The sequence below is a fragment of the Phocoena phocoena genome, chromosome 15 (assembly GCF_963924675.1).
Source record: "Phocoena phocoena chromosome 15, mPhoPho1.1, whole genome shotgun sequence".
Classification (NCBI taxonomy): Eukaryota; Metazoa; Chordata; class Mammalia; order Artiodactyla; family Phocoenidae; genus Phocoena; species Phocoena phocoena.
Genome location: NC_089233.1, coordinates 14,785,833 through 14,805,836, shown reverse-complemented (window position 1 = coordinate 14,805,836; position 20,004 = coordinate 14,785,833). Strand labels below are relative to the sequence as shown.

At 51.5% G+C, this 20,004-nt stretch overlaps 1 protein-coding gene across 1 annotated transcript; it reads right to left on the bottom strand.

Moving 5' to 3' along the window:
* Positions 1–221: 221 nt before the first annotated feature.
* On the bottom strand, positions 222–14,930 carry GUSB (glucuronidase beta). The gene is made up of 12 exons (XM_065892048.1): positions 14,649–14,930; positions 13,011–13,196; positions 12,535–12,716; positions 12,234–12,376; positions 11,619–11,806; positions 10,781–10,933; positions 10,355–10,533; positions 10,126–10,272; positions 7,849–7,933; positions 5,683–5,859; positions 2,465–2,600; positions 222–641 (listed from the first exon to the last, which is right to left on the bottom strand). The coding sequence occupies exons 1-12, from the start codon at positions 14,859–14,861 to the stop codon at positions 472–474; spliced, it is 1,959 nt and encodes a 652-aa protein (XP_065748120.1). The 5' UTR covers positions 14,862–14,930; the 3' UTR covers positions 222–471.
* Between the last annotated feature and the right edge of the window lie 5,074 nt (positions 14,931–20,004).

The following is a 20,004-nucleotide window of genomic DNA, read 5'->3' as shown; positions in this document are numbered from 1 at the left end:
TCTGTGGAGCTACTAGCACTTGTCTTTTACTGTCACCCACTCAAGTCAAGGCCGGCCTAAAGCACAGGTGGCCCCAAAGCGGCAGGGCTGTTCCTGTGGCAGCACACAGTCTGTGACCAGCGACTCTGACTGTGGCGAGTGCTGAAGCAGAGGTTTCTCAAGACTCTGTACTCGGTTAAGGCCATGAAAACAGCCTGACACAGAAAAACCATTTCCGATGCTTCAGCAGTACAGATCATTGAATTTATGGATGGTCGCTTTTAAGCCAACTCCTTACTCTCATACTACAAAAGCCTTTATTTTCACCTCTAACGTTCCCTTCTAGCAAATGACCACAAAATCCAGACCAGAAAACTTCCCGGTCTGCCATGCACAGTCCAGGAAGCGCTTGCTCTGTGTCCTGTGGAAGTCGCCCCCTACTTGGGAAGGAGGGGCTGACAGAGCCCTTGTCAGCAGAGAGGTAGTTCTTGCTTAAAAAGTAAACGGGCTGTTTCCCACGCACTGTGACTTCACAGCTGACCGGTGGCACTTGGTTTCATTGGCAAGTTTCCAGTATCTCTCTCGCAACAGGAATGCTGCACTTTTCGGTTGTCTCTGACGAGTGAAGATCCCTTTTCTATTCCCTATCGGCCTCTGTGGTGCTAAAAACAAGGCAAAAGGTATTTCAGATGACTTCTGATGGGCCAAATCACAACCAGCCTGGAGCCAAGCTGGGCACTAAACAGAGAGGTCCTCATGGCTTAGAGATGCTTGGTCTGAAGTGGTATCTGATGAAGTGGCTCCTTAACGGGTTAAAGATTTAAATACCACTGCTCTCCAAAAACACTTAGCTCCCTGGTGTGTTAATTTTTCTTCTGTTAGGGAAATAATCCAAAATTATTTATCTTTTACTTGCAAAATAAGGTTTAAGACATTATGGGTACCCACCTGCCTGGTAACTGGAGCAGGGCTGAGACAGAGTTCCCCTTGGAAAGGCTTGCACCTCTCTGAGGAGACAACTGTGCTAGTGGGAGCCAGAGACTTGACCAGTCACAGGCGCCTAAGAGGGAGCTACTTGTAGATTTTAAAGTCCCGCTGGGCAGACTTCCAGCTGGGTCCCCACCCCTGGTGGCAAGTCCGCCAGAGCTGGAGCTGGGAAAGGAGCAGCTACACTCCCAGCAAACCCCTCCGTCTCCTAGAGAAACCACCGCTTCTGTTAAATGGAAAGCAGGTCTTTCCCACTGAAAAGCTCAAGACAACAATAATTTCTTCCACGAAAAGCAAACGCCAGGCACTGTGCCAAGCGCTTCGTCAAATGGAATCCCTGTGTCAACCTGCAAGGTGGTAGGCGTTAGCCCCACTTTACAGGCTTGTGAAAAGGTAGGTACCTTGTACAAGGTCACACAGCTAATTCCTTACTATGCGAAGCAGTGCACCTAGTCACAAAACTAGACTTCCATCCAAGCTTATTTCCAGGAGCTGTTAATCTCGTTTGCCAAAAGCAGAGTGGAGGCTCATGCTGTCTCTTTCTTTCTTCACCTCTCCCATTCGGATTTTTAATTAAACCTTAATCTTCTAGGGACTTCCCTCGTGGCACAGTGGTTAAGACTCCGTGCTCCCAATGCAGGGGGCCCAGGTTTGATGCCGGGTCAGGGAACTAGATCCCACATGCATGCTGCAACTAAGAGTTCGCATGCCACAACTAAGGAGCCAGCGAGCTGCAACAAAGGAGCCTGCCTGCCACAACTGAGACCCGGTGCAACCAAATAAATAAATAAAAATATATCAAAACAAAACAAAACTTTAACCTTCTAAAAACCTGTCTTTCCCCGTAAGTAATGTAATTCCCACTACTACCAAATCCTTCCCTTCCTCCCCAGATTGCTATCCTAAGTTTACGGTATATCAAGAAGCTAGTTACCTAGAGGGGTAGAAAGAAATGGGAAACTCATTTGGAACTTTTGTGAAGTAGCCCTCTTTATCCCCACTTGAGAAAGTACAGGTCGTATTCACCTTGAAGGCTTTTAAACACTCCCACATTCAAAACCTTTTGACACTTAACCTGTATTTGGCAAACTTGCCTTTTATAAGTGAAAAATATAAAACAGACTGAAATATCTGAAGTTCCTCGGGCTTTGTACCTTATTCTGGAATAATGAGTATATCCCACAAATACATCCAGTACGAGGTCCACTTTTTCCTTATACTGTGGTGAACCACAGAGGTAAGCTAGCCATCTCTGCCTTGAGACGGTAGCCTCTCCCATTTGCTTGTTTACCATAAAATGATTTAGGCAGCCAGCAAGTGATGGCTGCTTGCTGAAAGCAACTTACGTTTCCTAGGGAATCCTCTACGTAGCCTGCATTGATTACATCAGCTTTCCCCCTTCTTGTTTCCAGGGTTCTTACAGCCAAACGTCCTGAACTAAAATGCCAACCTGAAAAAAGGAGAAGCAGTACATTCCATGCACCGAACTGCCACTTACACTGGTCAGTCATAAAATCAGCAAAATTCCAGATGAGCTCTCCAACCACATATTCTCTTCGTTTTTGATCCAGAACCACGTGATACTGCTCAAGCAGGCCTTTCTGGTACTCTTCACTGAACATCAGAGGTGGGTCCTGGAAGTCAAGGCAAAGAGAATTTAGGACTCAGAACAAGCAGGACTGTAAATGTTAGATAAAAATAAAGATCCACGTGATGACCAAAACATCTGTCCTCATGGTGGGCTATAGTGACTGCAGGACTTGCTGATGCCGGTGTAGGGACACAGCCAGGGTATGACAGCCCAGGGTAAAAAAAAAAAAAAAAAAAAAAACCTTAATTAGTAACTGGGTTTTTTGGGCCACACTGCGTGGCACGCAGGATCTTAGTTCCCTGACCAGGGATTGAACTGGGGCCCTCGGCAGTGAAAGTGCCAAGTCCTAACCACTGGACCACCAGGGAATTCCCATAAACAGAATTTAATATTTGCTTTATCTTTAACATCTCTATTCCCCAGTGCAGTCTTAACGCTGAACTACACTAGGAGTAAAAGTATGTCTCTGGATAATAAATTTAAAACTCAAGTTTGAAGTAGCTGCCAGTGCATAATTTGAGAACTAGTGTGACTCAGATTTAACTCGCCTCAGATTCATCTGTATCTCTTCTGGGTAAGTAGCTGCTATTTAGCCCATTCATCCATTCAACAAATAATTATTTAGTATCTGCTTATATGGCAGGCATTGGAGACAAAGTGACAAACTAGAAAGATAGGGTCAGGGAACTAGATCCCATATGCCACAACTAAAGATCCCGTGTGCCGCAGTGAGGATCCCGAGTGCCACAACTAGGACCTGGCGCAGCCAAAATAAATAAATAAATAAATAAAAATGCTATTATAGGAAAAATATGCTATTATAGGGACTTCCCTGGCAGTCCAGTGGTTAAGACGCTGTGCTTCCACTGCACCACTGCAGGGGGCACAGGTTCGATCCCTGGTCGGGGAACTAAGATACTGTATGCCTCGTGGCACAGGCAAAAAAAAAAAGATACAGAACGACAACAGTGAAAGCTACTATACACCAAAGATACGACTGTACCACTGAGCCCTGTTTTGCTGCAGTTCCAAAGCAGGATTTGAGGGCAGGGCAAGATGTCGAGTTCCTTCTGTGTTTTAATGGAAATGACCCTGCCTTGTCTAACGCTAGCCACACGAGGTTATTTAAATTTAAAACTACTTTAAACTACATCAGTCACGCTAGTCACGTTCAAAGTCCTCAAAAGTCACACGTGGCAGTGGCTCCCGTTCTGGACGGTGCAGGTCTAGAACATTTCCATCACCACAAAGGCACTATCAGAGAGTGCTGACCCAGACTCTTTCAGAATTTCCCTTTTTTTAAAAAAATCTTTATTGAATTTGTTACAATATTGCTTCTGTTTTATGTTTTGGTTTCTTGGCCGGGAGGCATATGGGATCTTAGCTCCCGGACCAGAGATCGAACCCACACCCCCTACATTGGAAGGGGAAGTCTTAACCACTGGACCACCAGGGAAGTCCTTTTCAGAATTTGTTAAAAATTCAGAGTTGGTCACCTTTTCAAAGAGGGAGGACAAATGTACATACTTTGTCTTCATAAGATACTTCCCCCTACATTAGCAGTCTGTCCAAGTGGCACTCTGTGTAGGCAAGATGAATTTAAGGGTGTGAACAGAATAAGGGAGTCCATTTGGGTTACTGTTCAACCTACTAAGGATCAGCAAATGAAGAAATGTGTCAACAAGGAACCCCAGCCGTTGTGACAGGTGAGTGTCAGCTGGCTGGGGTTCAAGAATCCACATGAAAACAATCCCCACAAGACAAAACAGCCTATCTTTGGTGAGGAAATGGACAAAACAAGGAGAAAAAGCTAGTGATTAAACCTTGCTCCAACGACTTCCCTGGTGGTCCAGTGGTTAAGACTCCATGCTTCCAATGCAGGGGGTGTGGGTTCAATCCCTGGTCGAGGAACTAAGATCCTGTATGCCGTGCAACGCAGCCAAAAAAAAACTCCCCCCAAAACCAAAATCTTGCTCCAAGATCTCACTCATTGCCTTAACAAGTATCAGTTAGCACCCGCTGTGTGCCGGACCCTGCTGAGTGCTTGGGAAGCAACGATAAATAGGATTTAGTCTCCCTCCTGGAGCCCTCGGTCTGGTCAAGGAGAGAGCCAAAGAGATCATGACAGTGCACAGTGAGGAATGCTGAGACAGAGACGGAGCAGGGGGAAGAGTTTCCTCTGCCCGGGCAGGTGGGGTAAACCTCACCAAAGAGGGGCCACCTAAGCTGAGGCTCAAATGCTGAGTAAGAATCCATTAGTTGGGCTTCCCTGGTGGTGCAATGGTTAGGAATCCGCCTGCCAGTGCAGGAGATACGGGTTCGAGCCCTGGTCCGGGAAGATCCCACATGCTGCGGAGCAACTAAGACCGTGCGCCACAACTACTGAGCCTGTGCTCTAGAGCCCGCGAGCCACAACTACTGAGCCCACACGCCACAACTACTGAGCCTGTGTGCCTAGAGCCCGTGCCCCACAACAAGAGAAGCCATCACAATGAGAAGCCCGTGCACCGCAACTAAGAGTAGCCCCCGCTTGCCACAACTAGAGAAAGCCCGCGGTGCAACAAAGACCCAATGCAGCCCAAAATAAATAAATACATACATAAATACACAAGTTAATAAATAAATAATCCCTTAAAAAAAACAAAACAGAACCCATTAGTTGATGATTATGGTGCTAAGAAGGGCATTCTAGGTAGAAGGAACAGGCCAAGCCAGAGCAGAGGCCTGTGAGTACAGTGAAAACAGGCCAGGGTCCAGGACTGAAGGCAAAGGAGGATGAAGGCCTGGGAGATGCACAGGGCAAAGGGTGTTGACAGCCCTGACCACAGATTAGGGCTTCGTCCTGTGGGCCAGGAGAAGCCAGTGGCGGGACTCCCAAGGTTTGGATTTGTTCCAAAGACCATTTGGCCAGCTAGTGGGAGGCTGTCTGAGGACCACTCAAGTGAGGCAGAGGCTGAGCCCAGGGCAGCCATGTGGAGGGGTAGGTTAAGGTGAGCCTGGTGAGCTGTAGGAGGTCATCAGGACAAGTGAGGGACCGGGAAGGAGGCACCTTTCTAGCCTGGGGCAGTGAATGACATCACTGTCCAAGAGAGTGAAAAAATAACTCGAATGTCTACACTACTTACCTCGTGAAACCCTGTGATGGTTTCTGCTCCGTACTCGCTCTGAATAATTGGCTTCTGGTAGGTCTTATACCAGCTCTCAAACTGGGTTGCCAGCTGCAGCTGAATCACTTCCATGTGCCCATAGTCATGATACCAGGAGTAGTAACTGTTCACACAGATGACGTCCACATAAGGCACCTGGAAGAGTGTTAAAACGTGTTCACGAACCAGGAGAGTGTAGGATAGCGTTCGGACTTACACTTGGGCAGGGGGGGCAGCACTTCTGGCACAGGAGGTAAGAAGGGGACACAGAAATGAGTTAGGGGACTTCCCTGGTGGCGCAGTGGCTAAGAATCCGCCTGCCAATGCAGGGTACACTGGTTCGAGCCCTGGTCTGGGAAGATCCCACATGCTGTGGAGTAACTAAGCCCGTGTGCCACAACTGAGCCTGCGCTCTAGAGCCCACGAGCCACAACTACTGAGCCCACGTGCCACAACCACTGAAGCCCATGCGCCTAGAGCCCATGCTCCGCAACAAGAGAAGCCACTGCGATGGGAAGCCCGCGCACCACAATGAAGAGTAGCCCCCACTCGCCGCAACTAGAGAAAGCCCGTGCGCAGCAACGAAAAGACCCAACACAGCCAAAAATAAAATTAATTAATTTTAAAAAAGAAATGAGTTGGATGCTCACACGTACAGGACGTGGGGTTGGAAAAGACCTGAATCGAACAAGTCTCTTAACTCTGGGCTGGTGCCCCCAACCTGGCTGCAGCTGGGCTCAGGGGAGGGTGCCCAGCACGCTGGCCCCAGTGGGAGCCCAGGGCCCATCCCAACCCGACTGTGTTCCTCTTTAGGTTGTGCTCCTGTCACTGGCTGTCCCCCTGGCCCTGAAGAAGTGTTCCCAACTAAGGGACAAAGGCAGTTTTTCTCCTCACAAAGCCTCTTGATTCACCTTCCTGAGCTAGTACTGTGGGCCATAAAGTGGCTGGAAAATTCCCTCCTAGGAGGGTAGCCCAGATGATGGGGCGGGACTGCCTCAAATCTGAACAGTGTGGTGCTCAGTGGGCAGCAAAGCTCACCTGAACCCACACCCACCTCCAAAGTCTGCACTGTGACTGTCATGGTCCGTCTTTCCCAAGTGACCTCGGCACCTTTCCGAACTGGTGGCGGAAAGACTCAGGTGCAAAGTGGTGCCTCTGGGTGGGCACATGACCACGACCATGGCTCACACACCCCGCCAGGTGAGCCTGGCAACCTTCTGGGGGGACCGGCAGAGGCCCCCCTGCCACTAGAATGGGAAGGGACATCACTTAGGCTCTGAGAAAGTCCAGGTCTGCCTGTGTCACACTGGTATTTGGCCACAGTCTTCGCACTCCTTCAAGGGGGTGTCGTCGAGGGATGGCACAGGAACACCAGGGCTACAAACTGTCCCATCCATGTCAAAATGACAGTGCTGACAATTTGTACTTGTGCATGGGTTTTCTCATCCATTCTTTCTCCTTTACGTGATCTCCCTCTGGAGCACTTTTAAGTACTGGCCTCGGTTCTCTAGCGGAGGAGAATCTTCTCGCTCCCATGTTTTACAGCTTCCGTGCAACTCAACACGGCTTCCGAGGGGCTGCTGCGCCCAGGGACTGCGAGGGTGGCCGTGGGGTCTGGCCGGCTGTGTGAGCCTGTTCCTCTGATTCTCAATCCCAGGGTCTGGATCTAGTCTAGTCCGGTTCCCAAAGCTGGGTTGATGACTGGAATCACTGAGGAGTTTTTTAAAAACTCAAGATTCCCACCCTGGACTTTACTAAATCAGAATCTCAGAATCCAGATATCTACACTTTCAGAAAGCTTCCCTTAGTGGTTCTGACGATCAGCCAGGTTTGAGAAATGGGACGATGATGACTTTAGGCTCCCTTAAACCTCTACCCTTTTCTGAGCCTATTAAACTGAGGGGCATAAAAACTGGTGGGTCTGAACGGAGAATGAATTCGCCCTCCCTGTGCCCAGCCTCCTTAGATGCAAGAAGCCACACTGCCTGGCAAGTCAACGGGCAGTCCTCTTTAACCTAAAGACCATCTATGGAAATGGGTGGACTGGCTGCTGTGGTCCCTCCCAGCGGCTCATGTCAGCAAGCATCCGGGCAGGATGAGAGGACAGGCAGAGGGGAGACGTGGCATGGAGACCCCCAGGCTCACCCCCAGGTCTGCTTCATAGTTGGAGTTGGTCACAAAGGTCACGGGCCGGGAGGGGTCCAAGGCTTTGGTGTGGGCAATCAGCGTCCTGTCCACGGAGGGCAGAAGACACGGCACCGTCAGTCAGTCCAGGGAGGACTCTCATCCCGCATCCTCTCCTTCTCATCTTCCCAGCCAAAAAGACCCCCAAGACACCGCTCTCCTCCCTGCCTTCCAGTGTATTTCAGGTAAGCAGACACGTTCTTCTAGGCATCACGTTCCCTGACATCATTCTTTCCTCCTTCCTCCCTCCCCAGTTCCTAGTCCCCCACCCCTCCCAGAGGAGAGGCCATCCTCCAGGGGCGGGAGGCACAGAGCAGAGGTCCTTGGGCTGGCCACTGCCAAAAGCTGGGCTCTGCATCTCTGGCGAAGCTCTTGAAAATAGGACGGGGTGTGGATTAGGATGGATATTAACTTAGCACGTAAGTCGGGGGCTGGGAGGCAGGCTGTGCGCTGGGCACTCGCTAGAAACTGAAACAGCCATGAAGCTCCGTGGAGCGAAGCCACACGGGCGAATGTAACAAATGACAAGCGCTGGCGGGAATGATGAAGGGGAAGCACGGGGTTCTATGAGACCGTAAGGCGGCACATCCCTGAGACCAGACCGTCAGCACAGCCTCTCTGAAGACACGGCATTTACACTGAGTCCTGCTAACCAAGGAGGGGTGGCGAGAGGATGCTTCCCAACAGAGGGGCTGGTCTGTGGTCAGGGCTCAGCCTCCCCAGTGCAGGTCACCCTCACTCACTGTTTAAGCCTATTTTCCTCTTCTATTTCCTCACAGCTGGTTTTCTTTTCCTTGACACCCCCCCCCCACCCATTATAACTCTTCTCACTCGAAGGCTGTGTTTTCCACAGGCCAGAACACTGCCCTGCGACCTGCAAGTCCCTAACCCACTGTCCAAAACAGCCTGTCTGTCACCTGGGGAGCTTCAAAGCCCAGCTGAGCGCCTCCGGCCCAGGCAGCCCTACTTACATCCTGCCCCATCGCCACTGCTCCCAAATCAAGCCTCTCCTTCTCCGCACCTCCCAAAAAGGTTCACAGGAAACCTCAGGCACCTGCCCCTGGAAGCTTATCATCCTTTCACGTCACAGAAAAAATTCCGTCCACCAGCCTGGCTCAACATCCCTGTGCCATGTGCTCTGGGGCTGCGTGTCCGGAGCTCAGCTTCACCCGGGTGGGTCCACTCCTCAGAGCCTCCATCTGGGACACTGGGATGCAGGCAGTGTCCGCCTCAGGGAGTATTTCCATGGCCTCTGCTGCCTCCACAGGAAGTGAAATAATTCCCCTCTCCAGGCTACACTACAACTGCATGACCATTAAGAGAGAGAAGGAACCAAGGAACACCCCGAGGGGAGCCAGCCCAGGGCGGGGAGATGACCCCTAAGTGGGATTTCTGTCCACAGCAATGCCTGGGGGGTGGGGGGAGCTACTGGCATTCAGTGAACGGACCATGAACTTTAGATGGCCTGGTCCCGTCCAACAATGTAACTTAGAATGGTTAGAGCATGCATGTCATTTCAAACCTGTTTATAATTACATGCCTAGGTAAGCCGGCTTTATAAAGCTTAATTCCCCTTTACAGATGAACCCGAAGCATCACGAAGTGGTTTTGTGCAGCTTTAACACGCACTAAATTTCCCAGGAAGGGAGGTACCATAAAAATCGAGGGACGACTATACTTGGTTCTGGTTGCAACTTTACCTGGGGTGGCTCAGTGTTTTAGAAGAGGGCAACACTGAAGAAAACGCTGCTCACGGTATCAGAGTCACCAACTATGCTTTCCAGCCCCCGTCATCAGCTTTTGTAGCTGTGCTTTCAGGGAGATGCCACATCCAGATGCAAGCTCCCGACCCCTTCACTGCATCTTCCGGGGAGTCAGGCCCAGGCACTCACGGATTATTTTACAAATGACTCCCTTATACTACGGTTAGGCCACGTCACTATTTTTTTTCTTTCTTAATTTGAAGTTATGTGTGTAAGTGGGTTAGGTTAACTCTGGATTTCATTTCAGGTGTGTCAAGGAGACACTGGGTTGAAATCACAATCTGGGTGGGTGGGTACTTGGTCCCCTGAACTGACCAGGTATGGATGTACCTGGGCTGGGAGCAGGTGCTGACCCTCTCACAGCCCACGCCCACCCCAGGGCCCACTGCAGCTCTCCTGCAGCTACCAGCCGAGGCTGAGCTGGGCCAGAGGGCTGAGGTCTCGCCCCTGACCCGGGGAAGGCAGAGGCACTCACTTAAAGTAGTAACCAGCTGGTTTAAGGAAGGAAGCGGGCTCGTTGGCCACAGACCACATCACAACAGACGGGTGATTCTTGTCCCTGCGGACCATCTCCTCCATCACCTCCAGGTGGTGCTGCAGAGACACGTTGCTGTAGCTCTGGCTGCGGGGCCGGGGGAGGAAAGGGAGCAGGTCACAGGGCGCCAAGCTGGGCGGGCTGGGCTGTGCGGCTGGCGGGCACTCACGCCAGCACGATGCCCACTCCGGGACTCTCGTCGATGACCACGATCCCATAGCGGTCGCAAAGCTGCATCACCTCCTCTGCGTAGGGGTAGTGGCTGGTGCGGAAGGCATTGGCGCCCAGCCAGCGAAGCAGGTTGAAGTCCTTCACCAGCAGCGGCCAGTCAAAGCCCTTCCCTCGGATCTAGGGGACAGCACAGCAGAGTGAGCCCCTGCCCCCTGTCCCCGTTGAAGATGCCCTTCCTACTAGAGCTGGGCCCCTCAGAGTCACCCTGTTAGCCCGCTATCCAGGCCAAGCACAGGCCCCATCGGGCAGTGGTTTTGAGCGGTTTGCTTAACTGCTCTGAGCTGCCCTCAACCACTTCAAGGGACGCGGAGGAAGGGATGGCGAGAAATGGCCCCCCCACAGGGACTCAGGAGCCCCAACTCACGTCTGCATCCTCATGCTTGTTGACCCCGTGGAAATAGAAAGGCTTCCCGTTGATGAGGAACTGGCTCTGTGTGACAGCCACGGTACGGATCCCCACGGGCAGGGTGTAGAAGTCAGACACAAACCCAGCAGCCGTCTGTGCGGTCAGCTTCACCTGCAAAAGCCAAGCACTGGGCATGAGGCATCCTGGACGGCCTGAACACAACGCAGCCCGCACTTCGGCAGGATGGCCCCCTGCAAACCACGGCAGCCCACCTCTGGAACAGCAGTAGAGAGATGCAGGAAGTACAGGCATCCGCCATGAACAAGAAGGAACTTTTATGCAGACCTACTAGAGAATGGACTTGAGGATACAGGGAGGGGGAAGGGTAAGCTGGGACGAAGTGAGAGAGTGGCATGGACATATATACACTACCAAACGTAAAATAGATAGCTAGTGGGAAGCAGCCGCATAGCACAGGGAGATCAGCTCGGTGCTTTGTGACCGCCTGGAGGGGTGGGATAGGGAGGGTGGGAGGGAGATGCAAGAGGGAGGAGACACAGGGATATATGTATGTGTACAACTGATTCACTTTGTCATAAAGCAGAAACTGACACACCATTGTAAAGCAATTATACTCCAATAAAGATGTAAAAATTTAAAAAAGAAGGAACTTTTGCCCACCCTGCCCCTGGGGCCTGCTCTTCAAACTGGGCCTCCCCACCAAGGGCTGGAAAAAAGCAGGCTGGGGACTCTTCAATCCAACTGACTGGGAAGATCAGAGGACCATACCTGCTGAAGCCAGAGCTGCTGGATGGGGGGAAAAGGCCTCCCACAGCCCAGTCCTCACCACCATTACCTCCAACGAGTACAGGTAGGCAGGGTGCTCGTGCATCAGGTACGGCCACCAGAGGTGGGCACTGGGCACCTGCAGCTGGCCCCGGCCCCCGGTCCCCTTGGCCACGACCGTGCCTTCCTCATCCAGAAGACACACTTCCAGCTGGAAGTGCTCACTGCCCTGGACAACGATCTGGTAATTCACCAGCCCTGCAGGAGACAAGACAGATCAGACAAGAGAGAAAAGGAAGGGATGTGACCTGGGGTCACACAGATGAGAGCGCCCTGAGGCCACCTTTCTGAGGAGCCCGTAGCTGACAGCCGTTTATTTTTTGAGCTTAATCTGCAGCGAGGGGAGATAAAGTGAGGGTGGCACATGGCACAGTGGGGAAGGGACACGGGGTTCTCCTGCATCCTGGGCTGTTATTCACCACGAGCTCTGATTTGAGGCAAGCCCCGCTTCCTCCCAAAGTGAAGTCAGAGCAGATGGGTGATTTCCGCAGCCCCTGCCAGCTCGGACAGGCTGGATTCCAGCTGCTGAGGTGGATGGGACAGTCTTTCTCCTAGGGGATCTTTCCAAACAGGGTACAAAGCCGCTGGGGGCCTGGCTGACGGCAGACCCTGCCAGAAGCCTCACCAGTGTCTTGGTCCACGTCGGTGGTGACGGTGATGTCATCAATGTAGGCGGTAGGCGTGGTGTAGAGGAGCACAGTCCGATGCAGTCCCGCGTAATTGAAGAAGTCAAAGTTTGTGTTCTGGACAAAGTAACCCTTGGGGTACCTAGGATGGGAGGACAGTGGCCTTGCCCTGGGTCCTTCGACCTCAGCTCACATGTCTCCCTGGCCTCCCGGAGCCAGGGCCTCACCTCTGTTAAGGCCACCCTGCCCCTGACGGGAAGACCACTGGGCGGAGCGGGGAGGGGGCGAGGTGCTGCTCACTTGGAGGTGTCCGTCTTGTAGAGGATGGTCCCTGGCGGCAGGGTGTTGGGGGAGAGCGTGTTGTTGATGGCGATGGTGATGCGGCAGGAGGACAGGGGCCCACTCTGGACCAGCCTGCTGATGTCAGCCTCGAAGGGGAGATGGCCCCCCTCGTGCTCTGCCACGTGGACCCCATTCACCCACTGCAGACACAGGGATATATGAGGAGGGGGCCCTGCCATCTCAGGCGCTCCCTCACGTAGAAGTGCAGTATGGGGGGAGCTGGTGGGACGGGCTGCCAGCTGCCACCCGCCTCAGAGGTGGAGGGAGGGAGCTCTGGGGGAATAGATGAGGCCACCCTTCCCACCCAGGGCACAAACCCCAGTGCGGGGCATGAGTGTGCCCCCCACCCCGCGGGCACCGCAGGAGGCAGGCTGCCAGGTGACGGCTGGGAGCCAGGCACCCTACTCGCTCCGCCTGCCGCTCGCTGCACTGACCACGATGGCGTAGTAGTGGGCGCTGCCGATCCTCAGCACCACTCTTGTGCCCAGGTCCTCGGTCCATCGCTGGGGCAGGGTGGCCTCCCGTTCATACCACACCCAGCCAACGAAGCTCCTCAGCCGCCCATCCTGGCCCACGTCGTTGAAGCTGGAGGGAACCGGCATGTCCAGGCTGGGGCCCGACTGAGGAGACAAGGACCGGAATCAGGTCCAGATCACCTGGGAAGCTAAGGGGCCCTCCCCAGCAACCCCACTTACAGGAAGAAGCTGGACGAGATGACTTCTCCCAGACCCTCCCGGATTCCAGGCCACCCCACCAGCAACTGACCAATGTCTTTTACGGACTCATTTAATTTTCGCGACTCCATGAAGCAGACCCAGTCACGCATGCACTCACTCACTCACTCAGTGGTGCACAGTGAACACCTACATGCTGTTTTAGGCGCTGGGAATGAAAGAGTGAACAAGGCCTCTGCTGCCAGGTGAGCAGCTCTACGAAGAGAGCGTGGAGCATGGCAGGGGACTATCTTAGGGGCCAGGGCCCCTGAGATACGACCTCTGGACGTCCCGGCAGAACCAGGTGAATCTGAGCCCCGCAGGGAATCCCCTGAACCTCCGCACCCTTGAACACCTCAGGGAGAAGGCAAGGCAGGAGTGGGGCAGAGAGCTCAGTGAGTCTGGAAGCAGCCTGGGGAAGAGCTTCCTGAAGACACACGTGACCTCCAAGGAAGCAGGGATTTCCTGTCCCTCACAGCTGTCTGCCCAGCTTCTGGCACAAGCCCTGCCACATAGTAAGGACTTAACAAATATTGGATGAATGGATGGATAACTTGCTGATGAGAGACCAACTGCTAGGATGCTTTGTGTCCAAGGTCTGGTGAGGCCATAAGTTCTTTCTCAGGGTAGCGGGCAGCAGGCACCAGGGTCTCCATGGAATGGGGTGAGCCTATGGCCACAACCAGGCTAGGGCAAGAAGGATCTGCAAAGTCAATCTAGACCCTGACTAAGAGGAAGATGACCAACTGCCTGCCCCAGGGAGGGAGGAAGGCTGGCCGGGGCGCACGGGCCGCTTTGCTGAGGAAACTCTGAGTTGCGCAAGAAGTGCCTGGCACCAGCCCCCGCCCGACCCTTTCTTCCTCCGCTGATGAGGGCTGGGCGGCAAAGACTTTAAAAAGAGGATCTAAGTGAGGTGAGTGTCGGATGGGCACACAGGCCTGCCCCTGCTCCAGTTCTCAGCCCACACGATCCAAGTCAGAGGGGAGACCTAGAGGGGGATCCTCGGCTGGATGCCAAGCCCCGTCCTCTACCTGAACCTTGGAACCCAAGGTCCTTCCTGCCAGGGCAGAGCTGGCCCCAAGACGTCCAAAGCCTCCCCTCCTGCCACTGCGCGGCCACCCGCCCCCAGGTCGGTGCCGGGACACTGTTCCGGCTCTGCCTCCCCCACCGACATCTGGCCCGCCCATTTCCTCGTTCCGGGTCACTCTCCGGGTGGGTCGACCCCACGCCCCCACAGGCCCGTCCATCTTTAACCTCCTCCTGGCCGGCAGTTCCGAGGGCTCAGGGGAAGGCTCCCCACACCCCCGACCCGGCTTCCAGTAGCTTCCCTGCCCTGGTCCCCGTCCCCAGAGCCCGCACCTCCCGCAGCGGCGTCCGGTACCACTGCTGCTCGAAGCCCTGGCGCCGGTTCTGGGAGAAGTCGGCGCGGAACCTCCAGAGGCCGTCCAGCTCCTTGCGCTCCCGTGACCGGCTCTCCCGGGGGTAGAGCATCCCGCCCTGCAGCAGCGCCAGCCCACAGCCCCAGAGCAGCGCGCCGACCACGGCCCGGGTGCCCGTCAACCCCCGAAGCATGGTTCCCGCGGGCCGCTAGCTGCCAGCATCCCCCGCCCGGTGCCGTGAGCGCGGGAGGCGGGGCCGGGGTGGAGCCTGAAGTCACGTGTCCCGCCCCCCCCCGCCATCTTCGTTGAAAGCGACTGCGCGGCCCGGAGGCACACGGTTAGGCCGGCGTCCACAAGGCGGTTCCAGGCCCGCCTTCCTCACGGAGGGCGGCGGCGGGGGAGGGGCCGCGGGGAGCCCGAGATCCACCCCGGGCCCCGAAGGGCGGAGGTCGCAGTCTCTGCACCCGCGAGGTCACTGCCGTCCCCCGCCCTCCCTCGCCCTCCCATACTCGGCTGCTCGCGCCCAGGGCGGCTGGTCCAGGGCCGCGGGCCGCAGCGAAAACCTGGAGACGGCCGGGGTACCACTGATGCTTCAAGGAGGCCGACCTGGGACACCTCCACTCGCTTATGCTTGCGGGACACCGGTGAGCTCAGACGAAGCCTCAACATGCCTAGTGACTTTCGCGCAGGCCCACCTGGCTTATAGCCTTGACCCTGGTCTTCCACCTGCGGTCCCCTGGGCCCCGAACCCCTTACCCAGGGGCCCGGCGCTCCCTCTTGGCATTGCGGATACACACATAAAGATGCAAGGAGCGGGGGTCTATGGTACAGGTAACCTGGCCTGGATGCAATTGTTCGTACAATTACTCTATTTTTAATTTATTAATTTTTGCTCTGGTTTCATGTTCACCAAAGCAACCTTCTGGTAATGGACCTTGACGCCGTAAAAAAAGTAGTTCCCAGGGTGGTAAAAATAAATATATTGTAAGAAATGACAAGGCCTACAGGTTTTTCTTTTCCCCAAATGCTTACCATATAAACATAAGAGAAAGTAAGATGCAAAAGTATATATAGTATGATCCCAATAGTGCTAAAATTATATCCACACAGATCTAGATAGTTGTAAAGTGTTATTATGGGTGTTATAGATGATTTTCATTTTGTTCTTCGTATTTTCTGATTTTTTGAAAATTTCTGTCATGAACATAAATTATTTTTATAATCAGAATCAAACCAATGAGCCTTTTAAAACTAGCAAATGGGCAAAAGTAAGTAAAGTTCGATCTGCTTCTATAAATTAATAAACTGATTTTCCATTTGCGAGTCAACCTATATATATTTAGTTAGTACAAGTTGATTTTCCTCTTTTTTTTTTAATTTTAATTTTTTATTTTTGGTTGCGTTGGGTTTTCCTTGCTGCACGCAGGCTTTCTCTAGTTGCCAAGAGCAGGGGCTACTCTTCGTTGCGGTGCACGGGCTTCTTATTGCGGTGGCTTCTCTTGTTGCGGAGCACAGGCTCTAGGCGCGCGGGCTTCAGTAGTTGCGGCGCATGGGCTCAGTAGTTGCGGTCGCAGTGCGCAGGCTCTAGGGCGAGCAGCTTCAATAGTTGTGGCACGCGGGCTCTAGAGTGCAGGCTCAGTAGTTGTGGCACACGGGCTTAGTTGCTCTGCAACATAATTTGGTTTCTGAACGTTTGAACCTGAAGACCAGATCCTGATGGGTAAAGCCCATTGGCCAGTTTCCTTCCCGACTAATTTTGCAGCCTGGTACAAACATATGGATCTGGAGATGAAAATTTGGGAGTTGTCAGCAGTGAGAATGGGTAAGGTCACCAAAGAAATGAGTGCGGGTGGAGAACAGATTCACACATTAGCCCCAAGACACCCCACATTATGAGTACAGGGGATGAAGCATGGAGCATAGGGCTCAAACCAGTGACCTCTGCGTTGGCAGGCGGATTCTTAAACACTGTGCCACCAGGGAAGCCCCTCAGAAGCTGTTTCTTTGCCAGAATATATCAACACAGCCTCTGGCACTTGATACGTGGCTAATGATGTGGTAAACGTGTTCTTTTCAATCCTCAGCAACAAGACAGGATCAAAAGCAGGTCGTAATTATATGGGGCAGTGGTAGACATTCACTGTCTAGCCCGAGGCCTACGCTTTCTTTATCCTCTGTCAGTATAGTCTACAGGGACCGTGGGTTCCACACAACATCATACTGGCCCAGACCAGTATGGTCCACACCACAGGCATCTCTCACCTGGATTGTAGCCTCTTCACTGATTTCCCTTCCTCCACACGTGCCCATCCCACCAGAGCAAGCAGAGTGAGTGGTCTTTATAAAAATTATACCATGTTATCTGGTTAAACAGTGGCTTCGCAGTACACTTTGGAGTAAAATTCAGACTCCTTACTGTGGCCTTCAAGGGCCTGTGTGACCCAGCCCTGCCAGCTCTCACTCTTATTCACCATTTTGCAAACACTTGAGCCATTTTCCTGTTCCTCAAATGCTTCAGGCCCATTCCTGCTTTAGGGACTTTGCACACAATGCTCTCCTAGTTTCCCCTTTTTTGTGATTCAGGCATTGGCTTAAATGTCACCTCCTCATTGCGTTCTCCTCTTCTGCCTACTTTAAAATTCAATTATAATAGTTAACCATGGGACTTCGCTGGTGGTCCAGTGTTTAGGACTCCACACTTCCACTGGTTGGCAGAACTAAGATCCCACGTGTCACAAGGTGCAACCAAAAAAAAAAAAAAAAGTTAACCATGGTAGTCGTTAGTGCTTTTCACCAAACATTTTTCTGGTCCTCCGCCTTTCTAGACACATGGTCTTTGCCCCTTTGAAGTTAGGTGTGACCATGTGGCTATTTTTGCCAAGTGAGATTTTGATAGCAGAAATTTAAAAGCCACTGCTGATCTGCCACATCCCTTTTCCCTGCCTTGGTGATCATGGAAGCATGTGTCCAAATTGAGCTTCCATCAGCCTGAATTCCTGAGTGACTGAGGGTGATCAGTGCTTCCCTTCCAACCTGTGATGGATGTGTGGCATGAGTGAGAAATAAACCTTTATTATTTCTACCACAAGGCATTACCTTATTCATCCTCATAACATTCTCTTTTAAGAAAGGCAGTGTCAAGGATCATGACCACAGTTTTACAGATGGGAACACTAAGACAAATGGAGCTAGTGACTTGCCAAGATCAGAGAAAAACCTGTAGCAAAATTCGGGATAGAACTTGTGCTTTTATAAATTCAAAATCCTTTCCTATTTTATTTGAGAAATGTGCATCATGAATCTGGCAATTTCTAATCAAATAAATTATAAAATGGTAAAAAAAATAAAAAACACCTTTATTGTTTCAAACAACTAAGATTGTGGGGTTGTTTGCTATTACAGCATAACTAGCCTATCTAGACTTACACCCTATAGAGCCAGGTACTTACCTGGGTGTTTTACATGTATTAACTCATTCACTTCTCACAGCATTAAGTAGGTACTATTATTATTCCCATGTTCCTAATACAGTGACTGAGAAAAGTTAAGTAAAGGCCAGAGGTAGAATTTGAACCTGGTTAGAGATTTATGCTCTTGGTCATTCTGCTATACGGCCTCTAAAAGACGTTCAAACTCATGTTTGAACAAGGGATTGACAGAGTCATGGGTTTTATTACATATTCATACATATATAGAGAAAAGGGAACTGCCAGTTTTCATCCTTAGAGAGAATGTGAGTGTGAGTGTGTGTGTGTGTGTGTGTGTGTGTGTGTATCTTTTAGGAATACAAGGATGTCACTTGATATATTGATTGCTATTTTAATATCAATACCAGGACAACAATTATCAAGTGTAACAACCAATTAGAATAAGAAATTTGTTTTCTTTTTTTAAAATTTTTGGCCGTGCCACGTGGCTTGCAGGATCTTAATTCCCCGACCAGGGATGGAACTCAGGCCCACAGCAGTGAAAGCACGGCGTCCTAACCACTTGGACTGCCAGGGAATTCCCTAGAATAACAAATATTTTAGAAGTTAAAGGTTATTTTTACAAGATCTGAAAATAAGTCTGAGTGTCTTAAAAGACCCTCCCCCACCTTGTAGAAATACTTCCAAGGACTTTTTTTTTTAAACTGTTTAAAACAAACTCTCTTGACGTATAGTTTACAAATAATGAAGTGCACGCGCATTCAGACTGTACAGGTTGATAAGGCTTGACAGATGTCTACACCTGAGTGCCTACCAGCACTATCAAAATACAGAACAGTTCCATTACTCCAGGCAGCTCCCTCCTGACCCTGTCCAGTCTGTCCTGCCTCCACCCCTGACCCCAGGCAACTACTGACCGACATTGTGTCACCCTAGAGTAGACTGGGCTTTTCTAGAGCTCCACATAAACAGAATGATAGAGGATGCTTTTCTGTGTCTGGTTTCTTTCATTCAGTATAATGTTTTTGAGATTCTCCATGTTATTGCACATGTCAATATGTCATTCCCAAGGACAGTTTTTAGTAACAGAAAATAGAACAAGTTTCGGTTCTGGGCAGAACTTTCATAACTATTTCCAATTCCATACTTTATTCAGATAAGAGTCTTTGAACCAATTTTATGACCTGGAATGGTGTCTACCTTCTGCTGCTTGGAAACAGGAAATTCCTGAAATTCCTTTTCTCTTGCAACATTTTCAAAACTCAATACCAGCTTTCCATTAGCACCTAGAGAAAAGAAAGTTCCGGGGAGCTCCATACCCGCCCAATGGAAAGGAAAAAGGCAAAAGAGAATTCTAAGCCAGAGGAATAAGGGGCATGTAACATTCTTCTCTGATACACCTGGTAGGGAATTCCCTGGCGGTCCAGTGATTAGGACTCCCCACTTTCACTGCTGAGGGGGCAGGTTCAATCCCTGGTCAGGGGAACTAAGATCCCACAAGCCGGCAGCACAGCCAAAAAAAAAAAGAAAAAGATACACCTGATAGAAGTTAGCACCTCTCCCATCACCTTCTCACCTCTCCCTGATCTACCCCTGACACTTCTCACTATCTGAAATGACTGTGCCCATTTCCTTTCCAGAATGCCGGCATAGCCAGACACGTGCCTTGGCCAGCTCTAGACGTGCTGACAAATGTAGCTCAGGCCCATCCATTTTAATGGCTGGAGAGTATTACATTGTGTGAATACACCACCACTGATTTCACCCGTTTTCCTGTTGAGGATTTAGGTTGTTGCCCTTTTTCACTTTCCATCAGCACATTCCTCATGTACCTCCTGACCTTGTGCTCACACGTGAGACTTTCCCCAGGTGTTTCCTAGGGATGTTGCTGCTAGGCTGGAGGCTCTG